Source organism: Schistosoma haematobium, chromosome 3 (genome assembly GCF_000699445.3).
Source record: "Schistosoma haematobium chromosome 3, whole genome shotgun sequence".
Taxonomy (NCBI): domain Eukaryota; kingdom Metazoa; phylum Platyhelminthes; class Trematoda; order Strigeidida; family Schistosomatidae; genus Schistosoma; species Schistosoma haematobium.
In genome coordinates, this window is record NC_067198.1 from 29,696,927 (window position 1) to 29,721,164 (window position 24,238).

Here is a 24,238-nt window from a genome sequence, read left to right on the forward strand (position 1 = left end):
TATTTTTCTGTTAAATGGTAGTTTTCATGGAAAACATCAATCAACATTCAGTAAAGTTTTTGTCGTTGTGTGTTCTCACCCTTCTCATTTACTTTAAAATTAAATAAAAGGAAAACGTTCATTATATTTTACTCAATGAAGTTAATTACACACTGTATACTACAATTTCAAGAAAAAAAACAAACATTGAAAATTCTTTCAACTTATTATTTTACCGATTGTCTTCAATTTAAAAATGAAAACATGGAGGTGGGGAAAAATTGGGAGGAGGAATAATATCAATGAGAGGTAAGAGTGACAAGTAATGGTTTAAGGGGGAAGAAAAGAATTTACATGGAAAGAAAATCGCCAAAACACAAATTAACCAAAAATTATGAAGGTAGGACATGGAAAATTTACCTTCACTTAATTGTATATCACTAATATACACATACATATACACGATAATAACAAACTGCCTACCGGTGTACTAACATAATCAATCACATGAACAATAATGGAACAATGATAATGATATGTACACACACATACAAACATAAACATGGATGTGCACAATGAACGGAAAAGATTCAAAGTGATAACGGTAATGAATGATGATCAATTTAAATATATTTTTTCTGAAATATAAGTCAATTTCCTCAAATATATTTTTTAAATACAAGGGTTAATTATACCCGTCTTTCCATAGGGTATGTTTAAACATGTAAGAAGAAAGGTATACTTTACACATGTAAACATATACAGACATATATAGAGAACACTAAGAAATCATATTTTCAGCTTAAAGAGTGTAGTAAGTATGTTCAGTGTCAAATTATGTTCATATTATTGATGTAGATGGTTAAATAACTTGTTTCGTCATTTTCATGCGCACTATGATAAAGAACAGGTTTTTTTTTTACAAAAGAAATCACCTTGTAATGATGTAGTGTGAAAAATGATGAAACAAAAAACTTTATCTGTTAACAGATAAAAGATAAAAACACAGATCAGTAAAACATGAAACATTTATGAGTAAAGATTGTTTATTTTCTTAAAAAAAATTACTTCGATAACGTATGTTGATCATGACGATAAAGTTGTTATTGTCAAAAAAAAGTAAGAATTGAACAGTATGAAGTAAAATGATAAACTGTCTATGTCCACATTTATGATTGAGGTTCTCACATACATTAATGTACACAGATAAAATTTCTTACAATAATTCACATGCACATACAGAAATGTTAAATCTGATCAAAAGAATCGTAATCACATCAATTAGATTTTCTAATATATTAAAATAATCTGTATTTATTGAGAGAATCAACTTTATCGAAAAAAGGAGTAATACTGTGTGTGGTGTTAAACATCACTCTTTTGATGAAATAAATATTTTATCAAGCGATACAGTAGACAGTCAGTTGTACATGACTTTTTGTACTAACATTTAATGTTAGATGATCGCCAAGAGATTGACATGAATCCGAGAATCTGATTTTCGCGTCAGTTTTCACTCTGGCGGTTACGGCGACCTTTTTCAATATCTGAGCTACCTGTTCCTTACATCTTGATATATTTTAACAAGTTATCCGTTTTTCTGACACATCATTCTGTCTACTAATCTCATAACCTATTCAGGAGCATTTATGGAACTTTTGCAACTTTTCGCTGTACAAGTTACAAAACAGTAGATTCAGAGACATCGTGGTGGCTAGCAATATGAATTGAAAAAAATGAATATTATTCAGATATCGATTCCTGAACTGCTGACATCTAACTGGAGATCGTTTACTATTTATCGTCAGGATCGGTCAAGAAACAAGAATAGAAAACTTATGGAAATACTTTTTGCTCAGAATTCCATATTGTACAAAAAACATAATATTGAATAAATACATTAATGGTATTAATAAATAATAATCAGCAAGACTTGTGTACAATATTAAGGGAACTGATGATCCTTGTAGGATTTTAACACCTATCATTCAATGTTATATTCAGAGATATTCTCATTTAAATATTCAGAACTTTATATTTTCAATCTAGATTAACAGATTTAATTAAACGGATGGTTATGAGATTTCAATTGCTATCAACCTGTTTTATCATTCTGCATGCTTATTCAGTATCTAACTAATATTTCATTTTGCTTTTACAATGTGTTAACTATGTGGACTCTCAATGTTAAGCCTATGTTTTCAGTTATACTTTCCTAAAACTAACAACATACCGAAAGCCTAAGTACAAACCTCTAACCACAGTTAAACATGATATTAATCCGTATAATAAGATAATAGATCGAATGTTCTGAGTTCGAACCCTAGTATGAGATCATGAATGTGTACTCCTGAGAAGTCTCCATACTAGAATGAAACAATCATCCAGTGCTTTCGGGTTTTCAATCGTGATCTAACTTAAATTAATTCATCAATTCAACTTTGAAGATAAAAATAGTTGAATACATTATGAACATATCTAATAATTAAAAAAATATGTGTCATTTGTTTAATTTATTCCACTGTTGTTTAACACAACGCAAAAACATCAACAAAATAAATAAGTAGTAAGAGAGGGGTTTTGTGAATATGATAACCATTTCATAGTTGACTAAGTAATGGATAAAAATATAATTAATTGATTTGACCTAATTGTTGTTGTTGTTTAAATTACAGAAAGAAAAGAAAGGATATTTCCCATTAAATAATAATCATATAGGATAAACAGTATTATTATTATTATATTATAATAGGAGAAATTTTTTTCACAGCTTTAAAGGAGAAATTAATCAAATGATTTAATTTATTAATGAATCGTTAAATAAACTGAGTGCTATTCTAAGTAATAAGTACACAGAGTAAACAATCCATTAATAATAATAATAATAATAATAATAATAATAATAATAATGGTAATAATCATGTTGATATAGTAATAATAGTAAATAATCCTAAGTAGTAATCATGTATTATTACCATTATTTATTTGTAGGCTTGATTATATGAGTAATATATTTAGATGAGATGTATTTTTATTTTTTTTAAAAAAAGATGATGGACTTATTAAAAGTGAACATAAATCACATGAATAAAAATCTCCCTATGATATATGATATAAAATTATTTTAGATGGATATATAAAATGAACACTATTCAACAGTTAATTTTTTTTTGATTATGATTAAATGGTGAAAGAGGTTTTATTTCCTGTTAGTGATATAAATGTTCATGATGAAGAAACTAATCTAGTTTAATATATATTAGATATTTTCTAATCACAATAATAATCGATTCTTAGTTATGAGATCGTAAATGGACAGTACTGAAGAGTTTCATACAGGAGTAGAATGATTGACTAGTCCTTTTTGATTTCAATAGTTATCTAACTTAGATCGGTTTGTAATCTTAGTAATCTTAGTCGAACACTATGATAATAATTAATATATAGTGAAAAACATTTTGATAATATTTTAGTGATTAATGACAAAATGATGAACTCTAGTTTCGTTTCTAAGATTCCTGTGTTATATGTAAACGCTACAGTGATTTTATATTTTCAATCTAATTTTGCATCTAGTTGAACAGATTCTATAAAGTTACAACTTTTATCTGCAACTTAGTAAGTATTGGTAAAATTATCTAATTTTGGTAGGAATTTACAAGAATTTGTGTTTATTTTGTCTGTTAGTTGGAAATCACCAGAGAAAATTATCTGAAATATTGAGGATACTAATGTGCTCTGTGAAATTCTAATTCTCGCCACCCAGTGTCCTATTTAGACACGTTACTAATGAGATATTAAAGAAATGACAGACCCATTTTTAGTGGTAAGATATTCACGCTGACATATTTGTCTAGCCTTCAGTGATGATTGAGTTCTATTGAAGGTCTTAAAGCTTTTAGTATTTTACTGTACATGAACAAATTCTAATGTGCTTGAAAGTTGTTCTTTGCTGTAGTGTAAATAAAGATATCGGTAATAAGAAATGACTTTTATTTGAGGAAATAATATTGTAATCGGTTGTTTGTCCAATGTCAGATTTCCATCAACAAACATTTTTATAATCTGGTCTAAAAGTTGACTATTAACAATAATGAAAGTTTTCAAGGTTCTACTTTTGTATAGAAGTGTATTTTTAAATAGTTTAGGAAACAATAAAACAGGTAGTAATAAGATAACATGTAGGAAATATTGAGTCGTAATGGTATACAATAGATTTATGGTGAATATATAAAATTGTCTTCGACATTAATAAAACGTTGATCGATAAGGAGAAACTAGAGTAAAGACTTTAGTGAGTTTAGGTAATATTTGATTTATTCTCCTTGATATATGTATAATAGTTTGGTGTTCGTTTGAGATATCACTGGAAAATAAAGAGTAGATGACAGTTATTTGACCTTTGGTTGTAACTTCTTAGTAGAACCCACTTACTACTCCCCTAGAGATCGTACTCAAGACTTTCATGTTTTACAGTTACAGTTACATGGAGCATTATTACACATTAACAGAGAACTCATGCATTTTAAATTAATCTGTAAGAGAAATGTTAACATATATATATAATAACATCAATCACACGCATATTGGAATTGTTTTCAGTAGAAGTCATACGGAAAAAAAATGAGGGACTGAGAAGAATCGTTTATATAACTGCACTAATTTTAATACATATTGTAATGAGACGTTTACTTCAATATACATAAAATCCATTATTTTTTGAGATCAAACCAGTTTTAATTATCGAAAGATAAAGTTTCAACTATAGAAACATACTTTCTAAATGATGGCCATTAAATTTAGAAAGCTTCATATTACACACTCATACACACAGGAATACTAAATACAGTTTCTAGTAATATTGATTTCTGCACACATATTTATCGCTACAATAACATGAAACTGGTTTTCTTGTATTGAACAAGCAGTAAACGTGATAGACATTTCTCATACATAAAAAAAGTACTCAGAACAATATTGATAATAAAAATAATAATAATAACAATAAGTTTCTCATAGTCAGAGTACAGCTTGGTACAAATACACGTTAGCCCGAGTTACCGTATCATAAAACCACAAGAAGATGAACAGCAAAGGAAATGAAATAATTGTAGTGATAATGATAATGAGGAAAATCAAACTTTGAGAATATGCTTCAAAAAGACAATGAAATGTATGTGTGAACTATAATTAATAATAATGTTAATAAATTAACCAACCTGCAATAGATAAATATTGCTTTTGACGAAATTTCCTTTCTAATGCTAATAATTGTTGAGTTGTAAATGGAGTTCTTGGTCGACGATTTGGTTTATGCTTACGTAATGTACACTTTTGTGGAATAGGTCGAGCTAAAAATAGAAATTTAGGGAAAAACAACTTGTTTTATTAAATAAATAAGTATATGAGTGAAGAACTAATTTGTAAAAATATATTCAACGTAAAACAAGCGGTGATCGCACATCAATTATTAGTGTTGTGTTAATCAACTTTTTTAATCAAATCCCGATGTGGCTAGTAGTCTCTAAGACACTAAATATCGTGATATACTTCATTTGATATCGTTGATGTTAATCAAGACAAGGGCTCGGAAATATATATCATGCTATTTGGAACATTTTGATGAAAAATGATGTTCCTCATGAAACTTAACCAGCCAAAGATATCATCGTTGAGCAATATGAGGGGTGAGTGACTATTTATAATACAAACAACTTGACATTACAACACAAAACTATTCAATGATCGATTAGCGTCTTAATCTTTTTGAATGTCAGTTTACTTCTATAGTGTTATTCAATGTAGGATTTATGAGTAGCTATTGAGTTGATATTCGTGTCGTATGTCTTGTTCGCCTCAGTTTACGGACTTTCATGAGAATACGTTCAGGAAATTTGTGATAATCTACTATCAACCCATAAATTATATAAGCCAATGTGTAGGGAATTTATATTTTGCGTGTACCTATTAAATGTCTCATCTATCCGCTCTTTTATAAAAAAATAGGCTGGAAATAGACAAAATATAAAATCTCAAATAGTTCCCTAATAATATGCAAAACTGTGAATGAAATATTGTAAAGAATCACAAGTGAATGCCTTTCATTCCTTTAGTTCAATCTATTCATCTATCTCCCGATAATATTTCCGTCTGTTTTCGGAGCTGACAAACTGGATATGAGGTCAGATGATTAAATTGTCAACACTTGAATAACATGTCGTAAAGAACTGTCGCAACCTTGGATCTTTCCTGAATATTAGAGATGTATTCACTAAAGCGTATTAAACATCATGAAAATTAAGTTGGCAATAACTTGTCTAGTGTTTTTACCCATATATTATTAAGAAAGTAAACTGTAATGTTAAATCAATTAACGCACTAGTTACAATCGACTAATACTGAGAGCTAAATGATAGAACTTTAGTTAATACCCAATGAACACAGGTTGCGTGCAAGTTGTATTTATGTTCATATGAGATTTATAAATGACTTTAAGTTTTGTTTACTCAAGCACAACATACAAGATGTGTATGGGAACTTGTGATACTACTCAACCACCAGTGGATAAAATTAATCCGAATTCACTATATATTAATAACAAATCGATCAATTAAGATGTAATTTATTAACTAATTATGGGTTTTTACGCTTAGCTTTGAATAAAACGTTAAGTATGACAATTAGTTATATGATCCGTTTACTTAAAACAGGACTAGTTAAAGCAATGGTTGAGCTCACAACCAAATGAGTGAAATTTGGATGCGCTGAACACTAAACAATCGATCCATAATCTTAAGATCAACTAACAATTACTTCATAAATTATGTTAATAAAAATATCATCTTCACGATATTCACTAAGGCGTAATTACTATTTTCTAAATAAGCAGTAGTTTACTGTACGAAGAAATAATTTCTTCTAAGGAAAGATTGCGAATTTAAACGTTTCTTTCTTATTTATACGTATGCAGTAAAAACCAAATCTACTGAGTTAACTAAACACATACCTAATTGGATTACTGAGTATGTAAAATCAACTGATAATAATTAAAATTTAACCCCCCCTCGATTTGTCTGACAGAAAACAAAACTGAATGTATGCGAGTAGAGTAGATCTCAACACAAAGGGACCAACACAACCTAGTTTGTTTCAAGATATTCCTCATATGAAAAGGAAAACAAATGGAACATAACTATTTGATTTTTAATTAAAGAAAGATTTTTTTAGTGACCATTTTAATTTGTGGGTATTACTCATCACAGATTAATTGAAGTAACAATGAAAACTAGAGAGCACTAGATAACTGTTTCGTTTTAATACAATGTATATCTTCATTTTTCTCAATGATCCTTCTATATATTGTCATGACGAACTGAAAATTTAAAATATTTAATTATGATGACAAGTGTATTAGAAATTCACCACTCTCCTCAAAAATGAATCAATTCTTTATGCAAGCTGAACTGAATTCAGTTCATATTGTTTATTTGTGTGAAACAACAATTCAATGAAAGTCATCAATTATATATAAATATGAAACTAAGCGGAATAACTTACAATAATCAAAGAGATTATATATACATATGTATATATATACCGGAAAGTAGGATGTTTAATTACATAGTTAATCAACACATAAACTCATTATTACTATTCACAGTAATTAATTTAATAAACATATTCAGTAAAGTTTTGATTTCTTATATAACAATAAAATTGTTATAATTTGAACTCATTCACAGGTCAGTAATTATTTTAATCACACTAGTAATATATTTATTAATTAATAATTACGATAAACAATATTGTCACAGGAACGATTGAATGTATTTCATAAAATGATATATATATATATATATATATATATATATATGCAAAACATCTTCATAAACTACAATGAAGTATTGATAAATGATAAGATGGATGTGGCGATGAGGGTATGGCGAAATTCTTCACAAGTCTGATTGTGAAACCGTAATTTCTAGAGTTATTCGAATTGGGAATAAATCATCAGATCTATCCATAAAATTAGTATAAAGACCAATTAGCTGAGGTTAAGGTTACGAACTAATAAAATGTGATCATGTATTTGAAAGATGACGACAATAGTAGAATTCTTTCTATTACGTCATCTTGGTTATTCGTGTTCATATTTCCTCATGGAATTAGTACTTTAACAAAAAAATTTCATATATATATACGATTGTACAGCTTGATAATAAATTCGTTGAAAAGAGATCCCTTCGCTGAACTTCCTGTTTTAATTTATAGTGTTTAAATGGGAATTATCTATCAATTCACCAAAAGACTTTTAAAATTCATGGGTCATATGATCATATGTGTGTGAGGTTGTAGACTGACATTGCTGAGATGCTTTAATTTAAAATAAAAATAGATATCCAATGTTCTCTGTTTTTACGGAATCCTGATTTGCTATTATTTTGTAGCGGAAACCATTTACTCAGTAAAGTCTAGTTATCATAAAACATGATACGAATGTGTACTGGTTCAAATTAACATAAATCATTTCAGGACAGAGTGATAAGAAATTAAAAGATGCAAAACATAGAAGGAAAAGTATCAGCTGAAGAGGTATATATTTATTTCATATTGATAGTAGGCACATCCAAGATAATCCAACCGTTTAGAGAGCTGCAAGTTCAAAGTGCACTACAATAAATCGAGTCGATAATTAACCGCGTACTCTCATCTATGTTAATTCATTAAAATCTGTGTGATCAAAGCCATATATTGAATACATATTCATCTATTAATTTTGGGACTAAATTTACTATGTAATGGAAGGAATATTTCAACATCATGATTACGTAGCATCATGCTTGGAATTACTTTAAAAGATTGACATTACTGGAAAACCCTAGTCGGTGGCTTATGATTCATGAGGAGTAACAGGAGTAACATAGATAAATAACACAGTTACTATTGAAGATCAGAAAGCCCTGTAGAACTGTTTCGCCTTAGTATGGAACGCCTCTGAATTTTCATCAACGAATCCAACAACGATTGAAGGTACAACCTGAAGTCTCGTAGCTAATGCTGCGTGTCCAATAGTATGATCTCAACTCCAGTCAATTGGTGACATAGATGGTCGACCGTCCAATGCTATTAATGATATCATTATCTATTTCGACTTCAGTAGTGAAAATCTCGTACAAAGAGAGCATGACTACATCATACGAACAAACGTACTGTTGATTGACTACTAAACAGTAACCAATGCTATATTTGTCTAGTCATTGGTGCTAATCGAATTTTATATTACAATTTGGCCACTATTCTAAGTAATTCTATATCGCCTACACTATGTTGAAATTATAGGCGGTTGGAGGCAATTAGCAGAAAATCCTGGACATATGTACCGTGCTAGTTGGTACTCATTGGCAAGATGTATCTGTAGTATTACGTGAACTAATGCTTCTTTTGGGATTCAAATCCGAGTCACTTAGTTTCATAGTTTGAGATGTTAATACTGAACTAATCGATCAATGGATGGTGTAACAAATGTGTGTCTGTTTGCTAAACCATAATCTCAAAAGTTAGCAAAATAGGTTTCAATGAAGAAGAAGAAACATGTGGATAAAATATTTTACATATTAAAATTTCTACATTTGCACATCAGTTGTAAGGATACAGTGACATTGTATACACTTTATATTTTAAGTTTAACAAAATAAGCAAAAAAACGCATTTTAAGAATGGATCTGTTGTGGATTTTAGGAGATTTGTTTCGTCCTGTTGATAACTCATAAGATGGATGTGACTACTGATGTTCGAACTCAGTAACTTTCACTTCAAATGACTACTTATCTGTACATTGAGCTGAAAATTAAAAACGACACAGTTCAAACCCATATTAATAACGATATGAAAAATACCCACAGTTGATGTAAAGTAAAACACTATAGTCTACACTGCGGCCCGTTCTGATGAACTTATAAGATTAAATATGTGTTGTATGGCAAATAATTTTCATAATATGTAAACTACATTACATTCCTAAACATTTTTAATATCATTAAAATAAATAATTGGAAGTTTGTTCTTTTATTAATTACACAGGATTATTTATTCAATTGGTTGTTCGAACTAGAAGATGAATGTGCAAGATTCTGGCCTTAAAAGTTGTCTAATTAAAAACTATACACTATGGAAATGATAGTCATCATTTACGTCTACGAATGGATGCCATTGGTGGTGCTGTATTCTCTTAGTTATGCGGTTTAATTTGAGAGCTTTCATTGTCATTCTGGACATATTTTTGAAGATTACTTCATGTAGAAGAGCACTTTCCAGCTATTCCACGATGGTTACATCAGTTCGTTCCTATGGTCTTCTTTGTGGTTAGTTGTCTTAGTGGATTTCGTCGTCTTCGTTTGTCTTTGTATTCATGTTGACTGTCTTTGCTAGTTGACCTCTAGTCTTTTAGTGGTGCGGTATCTTTGGGTCATGTCGTTTAATTGTTGATTGATTGATTTATTTATTTGAGCACATTAATATTTGTACAAAGGGGTACAGAATATCTATGCGCCACATAAGTCACTTGTTGAGGTCGGCCGGAAATAATGGTCAGCATGAATACGAGGAAAAATGAAGAAGACAAAATCCACTAAGGCAGCCAATTGCAAGCAAGACCATTGGGATGGACTGGCGTAACTATTGTGGAATAACTGGAAAGTGTATGTCTGCATAAAGTAAGATTTGAAGATGTGTGTCCAGAATAACAATGAAAGCTGTCAAATTAAACTGTATAATTTAGAATATAAAACACAACCGAAAACCGTATGTTGTATGTTGAAAAGTGACTCACTGGTTAAGACGTTCAAATTTTAGCCACTGAGTCACAGGTCTGAACCTCGTTCAATCTGCTTCTGCTTGGGCAATCGGATAATATCATTAGCTGTCACATTTGGAGTATTACTTGGAGCCAAACACACAAATCTTTACTTGGCAAATAAATTAATACTAGTATGTTGTGATCACCAAACTATCACCGATAAAATTATTAAATTATCAACTACTTTTAGGTCCAAAACAGTCATAGACAATCTAATGATATTTACATTCCAAGCAATTGCATTTATACAATTTAACATTCAGCAAATACACATAAATTATATTCTAACAGAAAAGTTTATTGATTTTTCTCACAACTATTTATTTCTATTCTGTTAAGTATCTATTTTTATTAAGACCAAACTTACTGAATCGAACCAACTTTACATAACTTATTTACTAAGGATAGATTAATATACTTGGCTTGAAGTTACATTTCCTGTGAAGATGGTTTAACGACACTAACCCACTATTCAAGCTGAAGTAGATGAAGCTAAGTCGTAAGGCATGATTTGATTGTTGAAAACCAATTACTTCGATCGTTAATAAACCGCCTGTTACAATTTTGCTGATCACTCAAGAATTTAATAATGGATTAATCAGAACTAAACTTGAAGATAATGAATTTCATACTAGAAATTTTCATTAAACTAAAGTGAATTCACTATTTTCATAACCAATCAAGGAGAAAATGACTGATTAAATTTTTTCATGCAGTGTGATAGTAACTAGCAGCGGAATAAATACCATGTTTCGTCCTATTTGGGACTCGTCAGCTGGAACTACCTACAATTCAGTGTTAATGTTCACATATATATTCAAATCCAGTACCTTCCACTTCAAATATCCAGGCACATTTTCCACAAACCTATTGAATTTAAATCGCTGCATGCTTGAAAACTGAAATAAATAGTTACTCTTTTGGCTAAAAACAGTATTCCATTTAGTGTTAAATGGATATTTGACGATGTATCCTAAGATCGTTAATCCGAATATCACTCCGTATGGCCTGCCAAGATGAAATTAAATTCTGAAAATGTTATCATTAGATTACTACAATAAGATATCTTAGTTTCCTGTATATATTATGATTAAAATTGGGGGAAAATAAAAATAGGAAGGGTAAATTTCACTGACTTACATCCAATTGCACTATTACCAAATGTTAAATAATCATTAAATGATAATTCGTGTAATGAATTAAAAAAGTTATGCTTCTTAAAATAAGACATTTGATTATGATTTATTTCATTATCAATATGATTACTATTATTCATATTATTGTCAGTAGTATCTTTGCTTGAATAATTATAGAATGGTGAACTTGTAGAAATCTTATTATTTTGATTTATTCTTGATGATTTAACGTCATGATGTTTTTTAAGCTTATTGGTAAACTTTTCTTCACTTCCATTATTATGATTAGCTTTACCATGCGATTTTTTACTATTGACTTTAGTTTCATTGAATAACGAGGTGGTTCTGTTGAAATGGTGGTTGTTATTATTATCGCTGTTACTACTGTTACAATTATTACCGTCGATTTCTGGATGAATAGAATTCTTGAGCCCTAAGTTATTTTCGTCAGAATTAACCAGATTGCGACAATGATTGCAACTGTCATTGTCGATATTTTCGTTATCCCCATCATTGTCGTCATCATCATCATCATTAGCATTATCATCATCATTGTCACCACTTTCATCATTAGCATTGCCATCAATATCGTCATCATCTAGCAAGGCATCTATTGAAAAATGTAATTGTTTTGATGCTTTTGTCATGACTGTATTCTCATTGTCTGTTTGAATATTTCTCAAATTACTGTCATGAGTTTTTATATCCACATGCTGGTTACAATATGAAAAATAATTTGATGTGTTCGGTAAGATATCTTCCATATTCTCATAATCCATTGAGTTATTCAACATTTTGTTGAAAATAATAATGATCACTATGAATTTTATGATTATTTATTAATCAACGTGTAATTTTTGATTTTACAATTAAATAATTTTCGTTTTCTAATTCAATAAACAAAAGAACGCTAGTTGTTGAATAGGCGACCAATCAAAATAAAATAATATGATGTAAATAAAAAATTAAGCGCTTCATGTCAACCAATAATAATTGAGTAAAATTTTTATCCATCTAGTAAATGTAGCCAATGAAATTTCTTACAGTAAGTAGAAGAAGGTTTAGGTACATTAGAGCGGAATTTAGAAAATAAACTGTTTGTTGACAGTTTTCACAGATGCTACGGTAAAGAAAGATTTGAATAGCGAATATTTGGTATATGATTTATTACATCATGAAATCAGAAATTATAATTACCAGAATCTACTCATTAATTTTAAGTCTCACAGACCCAAATTATAAGTGAAATTATTTAGTTAGTAATAAATCTTTTACATGTTACTGAATAAACATTTAGATCTTCATTTACCCGGTTAATTACTATTACGATTTAGTGTACAGAGTAAGTTACGTAGAATCTATGACTGAAAATAGTTCAGATTAATAAGTTTTTCTGACTGCGTATTAGCGATAAATGGAGTTTGAACTCAATAAATTGGAATTAGGGTTCCCTGGTCGATTCTCACGATCACTGTAAATGAATCAGTGTAAATGAATTCATAATGGAGTCTCTAATTTCATGAGTCGATTAACTGATAATATAAGTAGTTGAAAATTATGATAATGAGTAATGTACCAAAAATATAATACTGAATAAACCCACTAATAATTATAATAATATATAATAATCATTATGACGAAAATAATTATTTGAAGTCTATATATTTGAAATTAAGCTGGAATTAATAAGTGCATTGGTACTATAATGTTAAGCATAGAACAATGAAATGAAAGGGATAGATTTCGTGATTAACCAATATCTAAATTATTATCACTCTGACAATCTGGGTAATGTCATACATTCAAGTAATTCATATACCAATAGTGACTTATCACTTCAGTCCTGAACAATGACAAACGAAATGTTTAAATGTTTACAATAAATAATGAATACCATACAAGTAAAAAATGTTGACGGCTATAGTGAGATACTAACCAGTTGACTTTTAGCTTGGAAATCTATTACCAATGGATAACAAATATAATTGCTTGGACAGTAAATGATGCTGACTAAAACATTTCATCGATTGCTGTACATCAGTTGTTTTGATCCCAAAGTAAAAAAATATCATGATCAGTGGTACTACTTATTTTACTAATGAAATAACCCACATAATTTTAGACATTTAAAGGGAATTCACTAGGAATGGTAGAGCTATATTTCGTCTTTGCTGAGACTCGTTAATGAGATATGTTTGTATTATCGAATGGACTTTTAGTCTTGGAAAGATTTAGGTCAGTTAACGTCAATATCATTGTCAGAGACTCTGCCACTTGGTCATTCAGGTAGATTACCGTCAATGGTCTAAAATCTATACTAAGTATATGGCAGTATCAAATCATCTGACCTAATAGTCATATTCAAGCCATTATGGAAAAAATTTTCAACTATTATTGAAGATTAGACGCTATAATGTTTATTGACTGAGTGATGACCGGTATCGTATTTGGCCAGTCCTTAGTTTTGATCGAATTATGTTGACTGGGGTGTAGTGTGGTCACTAATCTAAGTAAATTAGCATCACCTAAACTCAGATTTTAAGACTGGGCGGTCGGATTTATTCGAACCCATATTTCTTACTGGTAGACAGTGGTCAGTAAGGTGAACCTGCAATAGTGAGGGCACTGAAAGTTCTTTGCTTAGGTCCCTTCTTGTCGATAAGCCGATGTAAATACCTCAATAATACAGGAAGTTATTCGCAGCTAGAATAATACAGCGATGGCATCGAATACTGTAAGACTTAGAAACGTTAGTTGGATTCATTGTAAAAACCCTTTCTATCAACATTAAATGTGTAAGGAACATAGACTTGGTTAAAATGAACCAATTTATTGTACTGAGCAAAATTACACACTACATTCGTGAAATTTGTAAACAATATATTTAGTACATTGTTTGCGTGTCTTCCTTAAATAAGCTCAATCGTTCTTTACATCTTGTTGTCACGTTTCTCTTCCGTCAGTAAGAGTCCTACTTCCAGTTTTGATACACACTACTTATATCTGTCCATATAAGTAGCATACCCCACACACATGCACCTTGTTGAAAATTGCCAAGTAGGACGAAACCTAGATTCAGTGTGTCCTGGCAACTACTCTTAAGAGCCTAACACCAAATACCGGATATTATTTGTTTTTATTCAGGAATTGATTAATGTATTCATTTAATATTTATGAGCTATTTACAAAGACTAAATGGATATTTTTCATATAAAATGATCGAGACTTTTCTCATAAGTCTAACATTGTTTCAATAACACTTCCCTTCATTCTCAAAATTTCATGGTAAAGTTTTGATTATCTTTAGCAAGATTACCAATACCTGAATTTTTCATAAATTAATAGATGAAAGGAATATCTAGTGGAATGAATATTAATTGGATATAAATCTTCCCTCGTAAATATTTATTATAATAGTTAGAAAAGTTTCGTCGAAATTAATTTAATCTGTAGGTTGTATTCATCATAGACAAATACATCACAGAAAATCAGGAAGCACTCATCCTAGAATGAGACTGCTCAGTCATATGCACCCACAATCCCACCAGTTATCGAACCCAGGATGTTCAGGTCTTGTTGGAAATATTCGACGAATTTCTTTCTAATATTAATCAGATAATTAATACTGTCTTGGTGAATACACAGTGATAAGTAAAAGATCTTATATCAATTATCATCATGGGCTTAAATAAGCAATAATTGGTAAATATGATAAACTTATGAAGTTACAGAATATTACAATATAATGTTTAAATTATGTGTACATGTTTGTGAGTGTGAATAATTGTTGCATGGAAAAAAAGTGACCAATTCAAATCCGAGCCGAATACATATATTGATATCGAAAACTAATAAACGTTCAAGTGTCTTATTTTTTTTCTACAGTACATCAATTGACATTACACACATGCACTTATCACAAAGTTTCATGTTCGAACCAGACAACAATATTAGTCTGTTTTTTCTTCACTAACTATAGTTGTCACCAGATTCATGTAATATGTATTTCTTTTCTTTTTTTAAAGAAACATCTAATTAAAACTACATAAAATAGCCTAATTACTTATTGTAATTGCATTAATATGTAAATTTGCGAAAGCATTAATTTCGTGTCAAAAATTTAGTAAAATTTCGTTTTGCTGACATTATATATATACATATATAAATATTAAATGAAAGTACACAAGCATACAGGACAAGGTATAACTTGTAAGAAAAGTGGAATAACTCATCTTTTCAACTAACTTTGATTTCATCTTTTACAAACCTCATCAGAAGCATCTTATATGTGCATAAATACTTGTTATCTCATTACATTCAATACTTTTATCACGAATATCATCATTAATAATTTTTCCTGTCTTTTTCTTTTTAAAAATGTAACACTATAACCAAATTCATTTATTTAAGCAATATATATATGCACCATTGTATGTATATACATATGTATAAGCATATAATTCATGTTAATAATTAACAATTTTCAAAATTATTTATATTAATGGAATATTTTGTTAACAAGATCATCATCTGGTTAGTATGAAATTAGCGAAATTGATTTTTTTTTTTAAAAGTAAAAAGAAGAAACAAATAACAAAGTCAACGCCAACAACAAGGAATGGTATTAGGATAACGGTAACAACAGGATAGGAAGAAATAATCAAAGTAGGTATGTTGGGAAACGGACCAGTGTACACCATCACCACTGTCATTATCTCGTAAGACTTTAAACAAACTATATATGTATATATACTATCATTATTTATTCCTTTGCATAAGAAAGAATCTGTCTAGACCAAAAACTGTGAATATATATATATATATATATATATATATATATATTCCTCTCTAATGTAATATTATATATTTTAGTTAAATAATTTGATGTGTATATCGTCAACGTTACTAGAAAGTGAATACACTATTGTCAATAAAAAATTAGTGATGCTAGTCGTTGACGCTGGAATTGTATGACAATCGTAGCACGTATCTATGTGTGTATGTGCATATGTCGATATGTTTATTTATTTGTCTGTCTATCTATCTATCTATCTATTTATCTATCTCTGTACATGCGCGTATAATGTTTGCATGTACAATGCAAAATTTACAGACACCTTTTCCTACTAGAATAAGCGAAATTTATGGTAAAATCTTGTCACACCTATAAATTTATGTTAATAATAATAATAATAATAATAATAATAATAGATATATTAATCTATATAATTATAAAGTGAGAGAGGAATAGGACACAAATAACAATACTAATAATGAAGTGAATAATAATAATTGTTATCCCCTTGTTGTTATAATTATATAAACTAAGTATATTTTTTTCCCCTTTTTTCCCTTCAATAAAAGAATATACAATAATGACTTGATTGACTTTAGTTAGAAAGGAAAAAATATATAAATATATTTGTTAAATATAAAGTTTTCACCTGTTAAATTATTGTTAATTTACATGTTCATTATCTGTTTTTACTGTTTGTTTATTTTTTTAAAAAAAATTCTGTTAAAAGGTTCATCTTAATTAAATATTACACTTTAGGAAAAAAAAGTGTTAAACATTTGAAATTAGTCAATGTAATGCTTTTCATTTTTAAATTTCATCTACACTGAATGTGTATGAGAATAATCATGAAAGCTCCACGACCAAACTATTCAGCTCAGAGAACAAAACTCCACCGAAATCATCAACCTGAGCTACAAATCTTCTCCACCCTCTCAGTCATACTTTATTTTTTTCTATATCTAAGCATTTTTAATATAACAGTATAATTTTCATTGGAGATTTCATTTCCTATAATCTTATGATATCTAGATACGTCTTCAATGAATAGAACATTGTAGGACATCTGAAATTGCCAGATAAGAAAAGAAAGATTAATTCAGTGAAGAATTCTCTTTTCGGCGAATTCATCAAAGAATTCATTTTCAAAGTTGTACATTTCACTCTCTGATGTAAGTTATCTTCAATTTAAACAATCTCTAAAAATCTTCTATCTTAATTTGATAGCTATAAAAGTGAATTTATTCTTTGAAAATACGAAAATATAAGTGATATTGATTTAATTACAAAGGAAATTTATCTAATGAATAGTAAACCTTTGCTACTGAACCACTGTTATTATTCGTTTTGTTTGTTTTGTAGATGTGATACTATTTAACCAAAGTATTTTAATGAAGACATCTGTTAACCAATTGTAATTGAATCCAACTTTTTCTCATAATTATACTTTTTAAGGGTAGATATTATATTTGAGAATAAAGTTCAGAAAATTTTACCGACATTCTTTAAACGGGGTGTTGGTGGACAGAGCTATAAGAAAGGAATGACTGATAGGAACGATCTTTTCTTCTAGAATAGACTAATTGACATATTCACTGAAATAAGCTAGACAGTTTTTCATATTTGATAAAGTTATTCATTATAATATGACATTGTTTACAATTTTTTAAAAAAGCATTCACTGTGCTATTTGTATTTGAATAGTCGTAGTGGTTTTATTGTTGTTATCATCTTTACTAAATAAGGGAACCAATACATTGTATTTTTTTGTATAAAAATATAAAAGTAAATTGTTAATCGAGCAATATGTTACTGAGGTAATTTTTTTCAGGAACAATAGTTAGAGGACTACTGAGAACTCCAAAACACCCAATAAATCTTCGTTGATAACTCATCGGCAGAATGAATACCTTACATACCAGTTCGGGCTTATAAACTCTAGGTTGCTTAGCGAATATTACATTAATTTTATTGGGCTATGTTACTGAATAGTGAAGCTTTTATTATATTTCTAGATAGTTCCATTAGCACAAACTTCTGATAGAAATGAACGATAAGAATTTTTCTCCACGTAACTAACAGCCTGTTCTGTTATCGTTGAATATGATAAATTACTGTTGAAATTTATTCTATCATTGTCGCCATATTTATTTCGATTTTCTTTCCCTATGAATATCCACCTAATGACTCGAAACATAACGATTTATACATCATCCAATTCTTATTCAGTCTCCTTAATAGGTTATCACTTTATTCCCAACATTGTTGGCACAGAAAAGTCAAATTCTCCTACCAGAACTATGGAATATACATCTTCAAATCGAGTCACCAGTTAGTAGAACAAGACAATTATTATTAAAAATTGTTTTTTGTGAAAACTTTGGATAACTCGAATGCCGTCTAGATCAGTGGTTGGATAGGGGTCGAATAGGTGTATTAATTTCAATTGGTTAGTTCATATGACCAACTTTTGTAAGGCAAGAGTAATATATACATGTGAATGATTTAAATTTGTTTCATTTATCTTTCTCTGAAGTCTTTACGAAGAGTTAATTCTAGATATTTTTAATCATTTGGTAAAACAACATTATTTACTTATGGATTACTTCTAGTGAGTGTTAGAAAACTAAAAACAGTTATTTAAAAATGCAGTATAATATACACTGTTGTTTGAGGGTAAAGATATATTAATCAACCAATGCTCACTCACTAGAAAATGAAAGCAGGATCATCAAGTCTCTCAGTGAACACCGGAACTTTAAAATCACTGAGATAGTGTTCAGTAGTATTTCAATAATGTTAGATTTCAGTGGAACATTAGCTAATTCCTTTCGAAGATTCTGATAATTTTAGAAGTAAGATGAAGTGATCATACCTTAAATTACTTACCTTAGCAAAATTAACTTATTTTTAAATATTTGTACATATTTCAATGGCTGAGATCATGAGTCAATTGAAGCTAGACCACCATGGAAAACCTGGGAGCACTGGACGGCCGTTTCGTCCTATTTTGGGACTCCTCAGCAGTGCGCATCCACGACCTCGCCTCTCGAAATTCGAATATACACATTATTAATTATATCAGAAGGTATGGAATGTATGATTAGGACTTCTTATCTACCCACACACACTTTTCGACCAGTTTGTATTGAATTTATTCATGATAAAATAATTAACCTGACAAAGTTACCGAAATGATGGATATGTTACAAATAGATAGTACGTCTAAACAAAACCAAAAAAATAAATTTTTTCTCCTTTAAACAGATCTTAAATAGCACGGAACCATCTTGTTAACATCCTTATTGTTCAATGAGTAGAAAACTAAATTTGTTATTGCTATATTTCAAATATCATAACAAAAGTGTCACAAATCAAATAAACTAAAATAAACAATGATCATTAACTAATAATATTTCATTTCTGTATCAAGATTCTATCATAAGTAGTATAATGAAGCAAACGATTACAGATTATTTTCTGTAAATTATGAATTAACATTATTTATTTATAATGATGATAATAAAGCCTGGAATTTACGATTTGTAAGATTTCATTTATACATAGTCATATTTAACTATGACAGGACAACTATATGCTATGAAAATTTTCTAATTTATATATGTAGTACGTGGACTTAAAAGGAATGGCTTTATGTTTCATACCAAGTATGGAAAGGAAGAAGAAATAAACGTCATTTAATTAGGCATCATCTTATAGACCCATATATATATATATCCGTTGAAGTGTACACAAACTTCTATTTACAAAACTATCGACAAACAACTATAAAGCTTATTCTGATTTATTTGTTGAACATGGAAGCACGAATAAGTGTTAATTTGAGCTGAATAAACAGATATTATAGAATGGAATGAAATAATTCTTAATGATTTATAAAATATAATCAAATTTAATTGGGAAATATAAATAGTTTATAACAATGTCTAATACTTTAATACTGGTTACTGAATTACTTGTAACTTTCTTTTCATGCCTGCATCTATGTTCTATATAAACATACATTAAGATAAAAGATGATATATTCATCATCCTAAAAAAACAAAACCATGTGTATATATATATTCATGTGTTGATAACTCTTAACACTCATTTCCGCTTAATTAATGCTATAACTAACTATTTAATGAATAGAAACAAATTCAAGGGTATTAAGCTATTGTTTTAAATGATATACGATTACTAAACAGTTTTTCTTTCAAACTAGGAAAATGTTTAAATGAATCCATAGATAAACCATGGATAGAAAGTATGTCTATTTAAATAGGTATAAATTACTAAGTTATATATAGATAAATGTACAGCATATCATATTTAATTACAAAGAATAGAAAATAACCAATAATTCATATGAATATGTTTCCATTTCTGGTCAAGAATTTTACATTTTTACATTGATAGTTTAAAATGTAAGCAAATTGGCGCCAGCATTAAAGTGACTATAACGAATACTACTACAATGACATTCAAAAAGAGTTGTTCATTTTAATATGTTTGAAATTTTTGCATTTTACGAAGATAATTCTTTAAATTGATAAACCACTTGAAGTTACAGAAATAGATTGTTAGACTGATTACAAGAGAATATATATATATATACAGAGAGGGAGAGAGAGAGAGGCGGGATGAAGTGAAGTGGGAAAATGAAATTGCGAGAAAAATTAAGATATATAACATTTATTTGACTAAGAAGACACCGGAAAACGCCAGAAAATCGTCGAAATGTCGGCAAGTAGAAAAAAACACAAATCCGAATGGAATCGCAGTGTATATCTTACAGGACTACTGCAAATTTCTAGTTATTATCGAAAATGTTACTGATAACTAAAGGAATTAAGATTAGTATAGTATTTGAGTTGACAGAAATTCTGCATTCAATTTATGTACTTAAACTAATAACCACATAGATCATATGGAATTGAATAGATTTTAATATTTCGCCTTAATTTTCGCTAGTGAACAAAAAGAAACATAAGTAACAATAATTTCAAAAATAAATTAATGATAACTTTACACTTTCGACGATTTATTTCATGGGTAATTTTAAATACTCAGTGCTTAAAAGTGCTGCTTTGTAAGAATGAAACAAATAGTAATCACACAGGATTAAAGTGATTATGGGGGTTGGGCGGTAATCTACAAAAAGTGAACGCGTTGAAAGATACATTAATTTGTATATATGTGTATATATATGTATACACCGCCGAGAAAGAGAATGTATAGAAGTACCGTGTGGAACCTACAAGATTTGGCGCCACGATATACTTGTTATTAGGTTTTTCAACAAACTGTCTTCTTTACTTCGTATACATTTTTTTTTTGGTTTACCAACTTGAATGTTTAAAGTCCTTATTATTATTTTTTCTTAAAGACAATCAGTATTTTTATGGACAAATAGTCAATAAAGGTTGGCAGGCGCCAGTTACTTAAAAAAATATTTTAAATTATTCGTCCTTTGTGATGGTTATTTCGTTCTGTAAAACAAATGAAACAAGATTTCAAAAAAAGAAGTTGACATATATGTATTTACGTATCTTTTAAAAAGTGTGGTAGATCAGAAAACAAGGCAAGAACTTAATTATCCCTTGAATTCTACTTTTAAAATCTTATTTCTTTTTCTCCATTTAAAGAAAATTATTAGAACAATTGTGTTAATTATCATTAAGTAGAATAGACATGTACCATTTTTTGTTGAAAAATATACATATTACTATATTTTCATTAAAAGAAAAAAATATTATCACTATTTGCTCGTTATACTACATATAAGTCACGAAATTATATGCTATTACAACACATAGCATTTGTCAGATGGAAGAAGAAGAAGAAGAATAAGAAGAATAAGATGATGATGATGATGATGATGATGATGATGATGATGATGATGAAAGTATAAGTGAAACAAGACAACAGAAACAAACACAACAATTCATTTGATTCTGATTTGTCTAATAGATATGTTAATAATACTTGTAAATAATACAGAAATGACAAATTAAGTTGGAAAGTTTACTGATAAAAATGTCAATAAATATTAAGTTTATTTTATTGTGTTTTCAATAAATTTGAAGTTTTTAAAAAAAAACTTAAACTTTCAGTAGATTTTGGTTTTGTGGTAAATAGTCAAATATAGAAAGAGTATATATTTCATACTCTTTGGAACTAGTCAGGTTGTGGTGGTCGGTATTCAATATAATCCTTAAACTTCGTATACAATTCGTCTTGATAACTGTCACTAGATAACGCCTCAACGGTGTATTAATCAGAAGGCGAATACAAAGTGTTGATTACGTTTATTATGGAACCACACATAGATATCCAAAACTACAGGTGCGTTAAACAAGCATGAAAGAGTTGTGCCGAAAGGCAAGCGAGTGAGTCAGCAAATATAAGTACGAGTAAGCGAGCACAATTAGGCGAGAGAAAGCAGCGAATATGAACTAATATGGACATATATATACCTAGTGAAATGAATGAATCATCAAATCAATTTAGGGGTTAGTAGCAAAGTAACCATACTTTTATATACCAGTGTTGATTTTTATAATGAGATTCGGATATTTTTAATATTTTAAATGTTAATATATTATCCACTAATTTACTGAGTTCAAATATCCATCATTTTACTTAACGAATTTTGAAGTTATGTGCTATAGTCCTTATTTTCTTATAGTTGATATTATGAACTAAAATAAATCTATTTGTTTATGCACATTCTAAGTTGTTTGTCTCGATATTACGTCTAAATTATAAGTTTTAAAAAGATACTGTTAAGTATGCTACTTATGTTCACTGATGTAAGTAGTGTGTAATAGCAATCGTAAGTGGAATGTTTGTCAAAAGAAGATTAATAAAATTGAACTCAAGAGAACAGAAAGGAATAATAATAAAAGCAGAGTTGAAAGAATCATGAAGGATATGAAGGACAACTGTAAAATGTGCGAATGGTGTATTTGATGTATGATTTTCACATTTTACTAAATCACTGTGAGATTGTACGTTAAACAATAAATTGGTCTTTCTCACTTGAATGATCGTTCACTACAACACTAGGTTTCAGCTTCGGTATGAACATTATCAATAGGGAAAAGATACATTCAACCGATGAGTTACAAATAAAGTGTAACATGAATCCTGAATCCTACTACTAGACACATTTAAAGTCTACTAAAAGTCTATTAATGAAGAGCACTATCTATAGAATCTAATCAGCCTCTGTACATAACGATAGACAACGTTTAATTGCAGTTCTGAACATTAACAATTAGAAAATATCAACATTTACAAATTAAATCTGTTAATAACGTCAGGCTTTGGGGTACTCGATTCAAATACTGATAAACAAACTTCCTTTTCTCGAGCCAAACCTGATAATTGAGAGATAGAGTGAGTGAATGAGGAGAAAGCATTTTATTTGCCAACTGACTTGAAGAATAACTCTATAGTTACACA

The 24,238-nt window shown here is 29.2% G+C and overlaps 1 protein-coding gene across 1 annotated transcript in view; it reads right to left on the reverse strand.

The window, feature by feature from the left end:
* The window catches only part of MSX1 (Msh homeobox), a 37,670-nt gene extending 24,829 nt beyond the window's left edge, over nt 1-12,841 (reverse strand). The window contains exons 1-2 of the mRNA XM_051213542.1: nt 11,975-12,841; nt 5,199-5,330 (exon numbers count right to left, since the gene is read on the reverse strand). Coding sequence (XP_051069531.1) covers nt 5,199-5,330; nt 11,975-12,764 — 922 coding nt within the window. The 5' untranslated portion in view covers nt 12,765-12,841. The remainder of the gene's footprint in view (nt 1-5,198; nt 5,331-11,974) is intronic.
* Between the last annotated feature and the right edge of the window lie 11,397 nt (nt 12,842-24,238).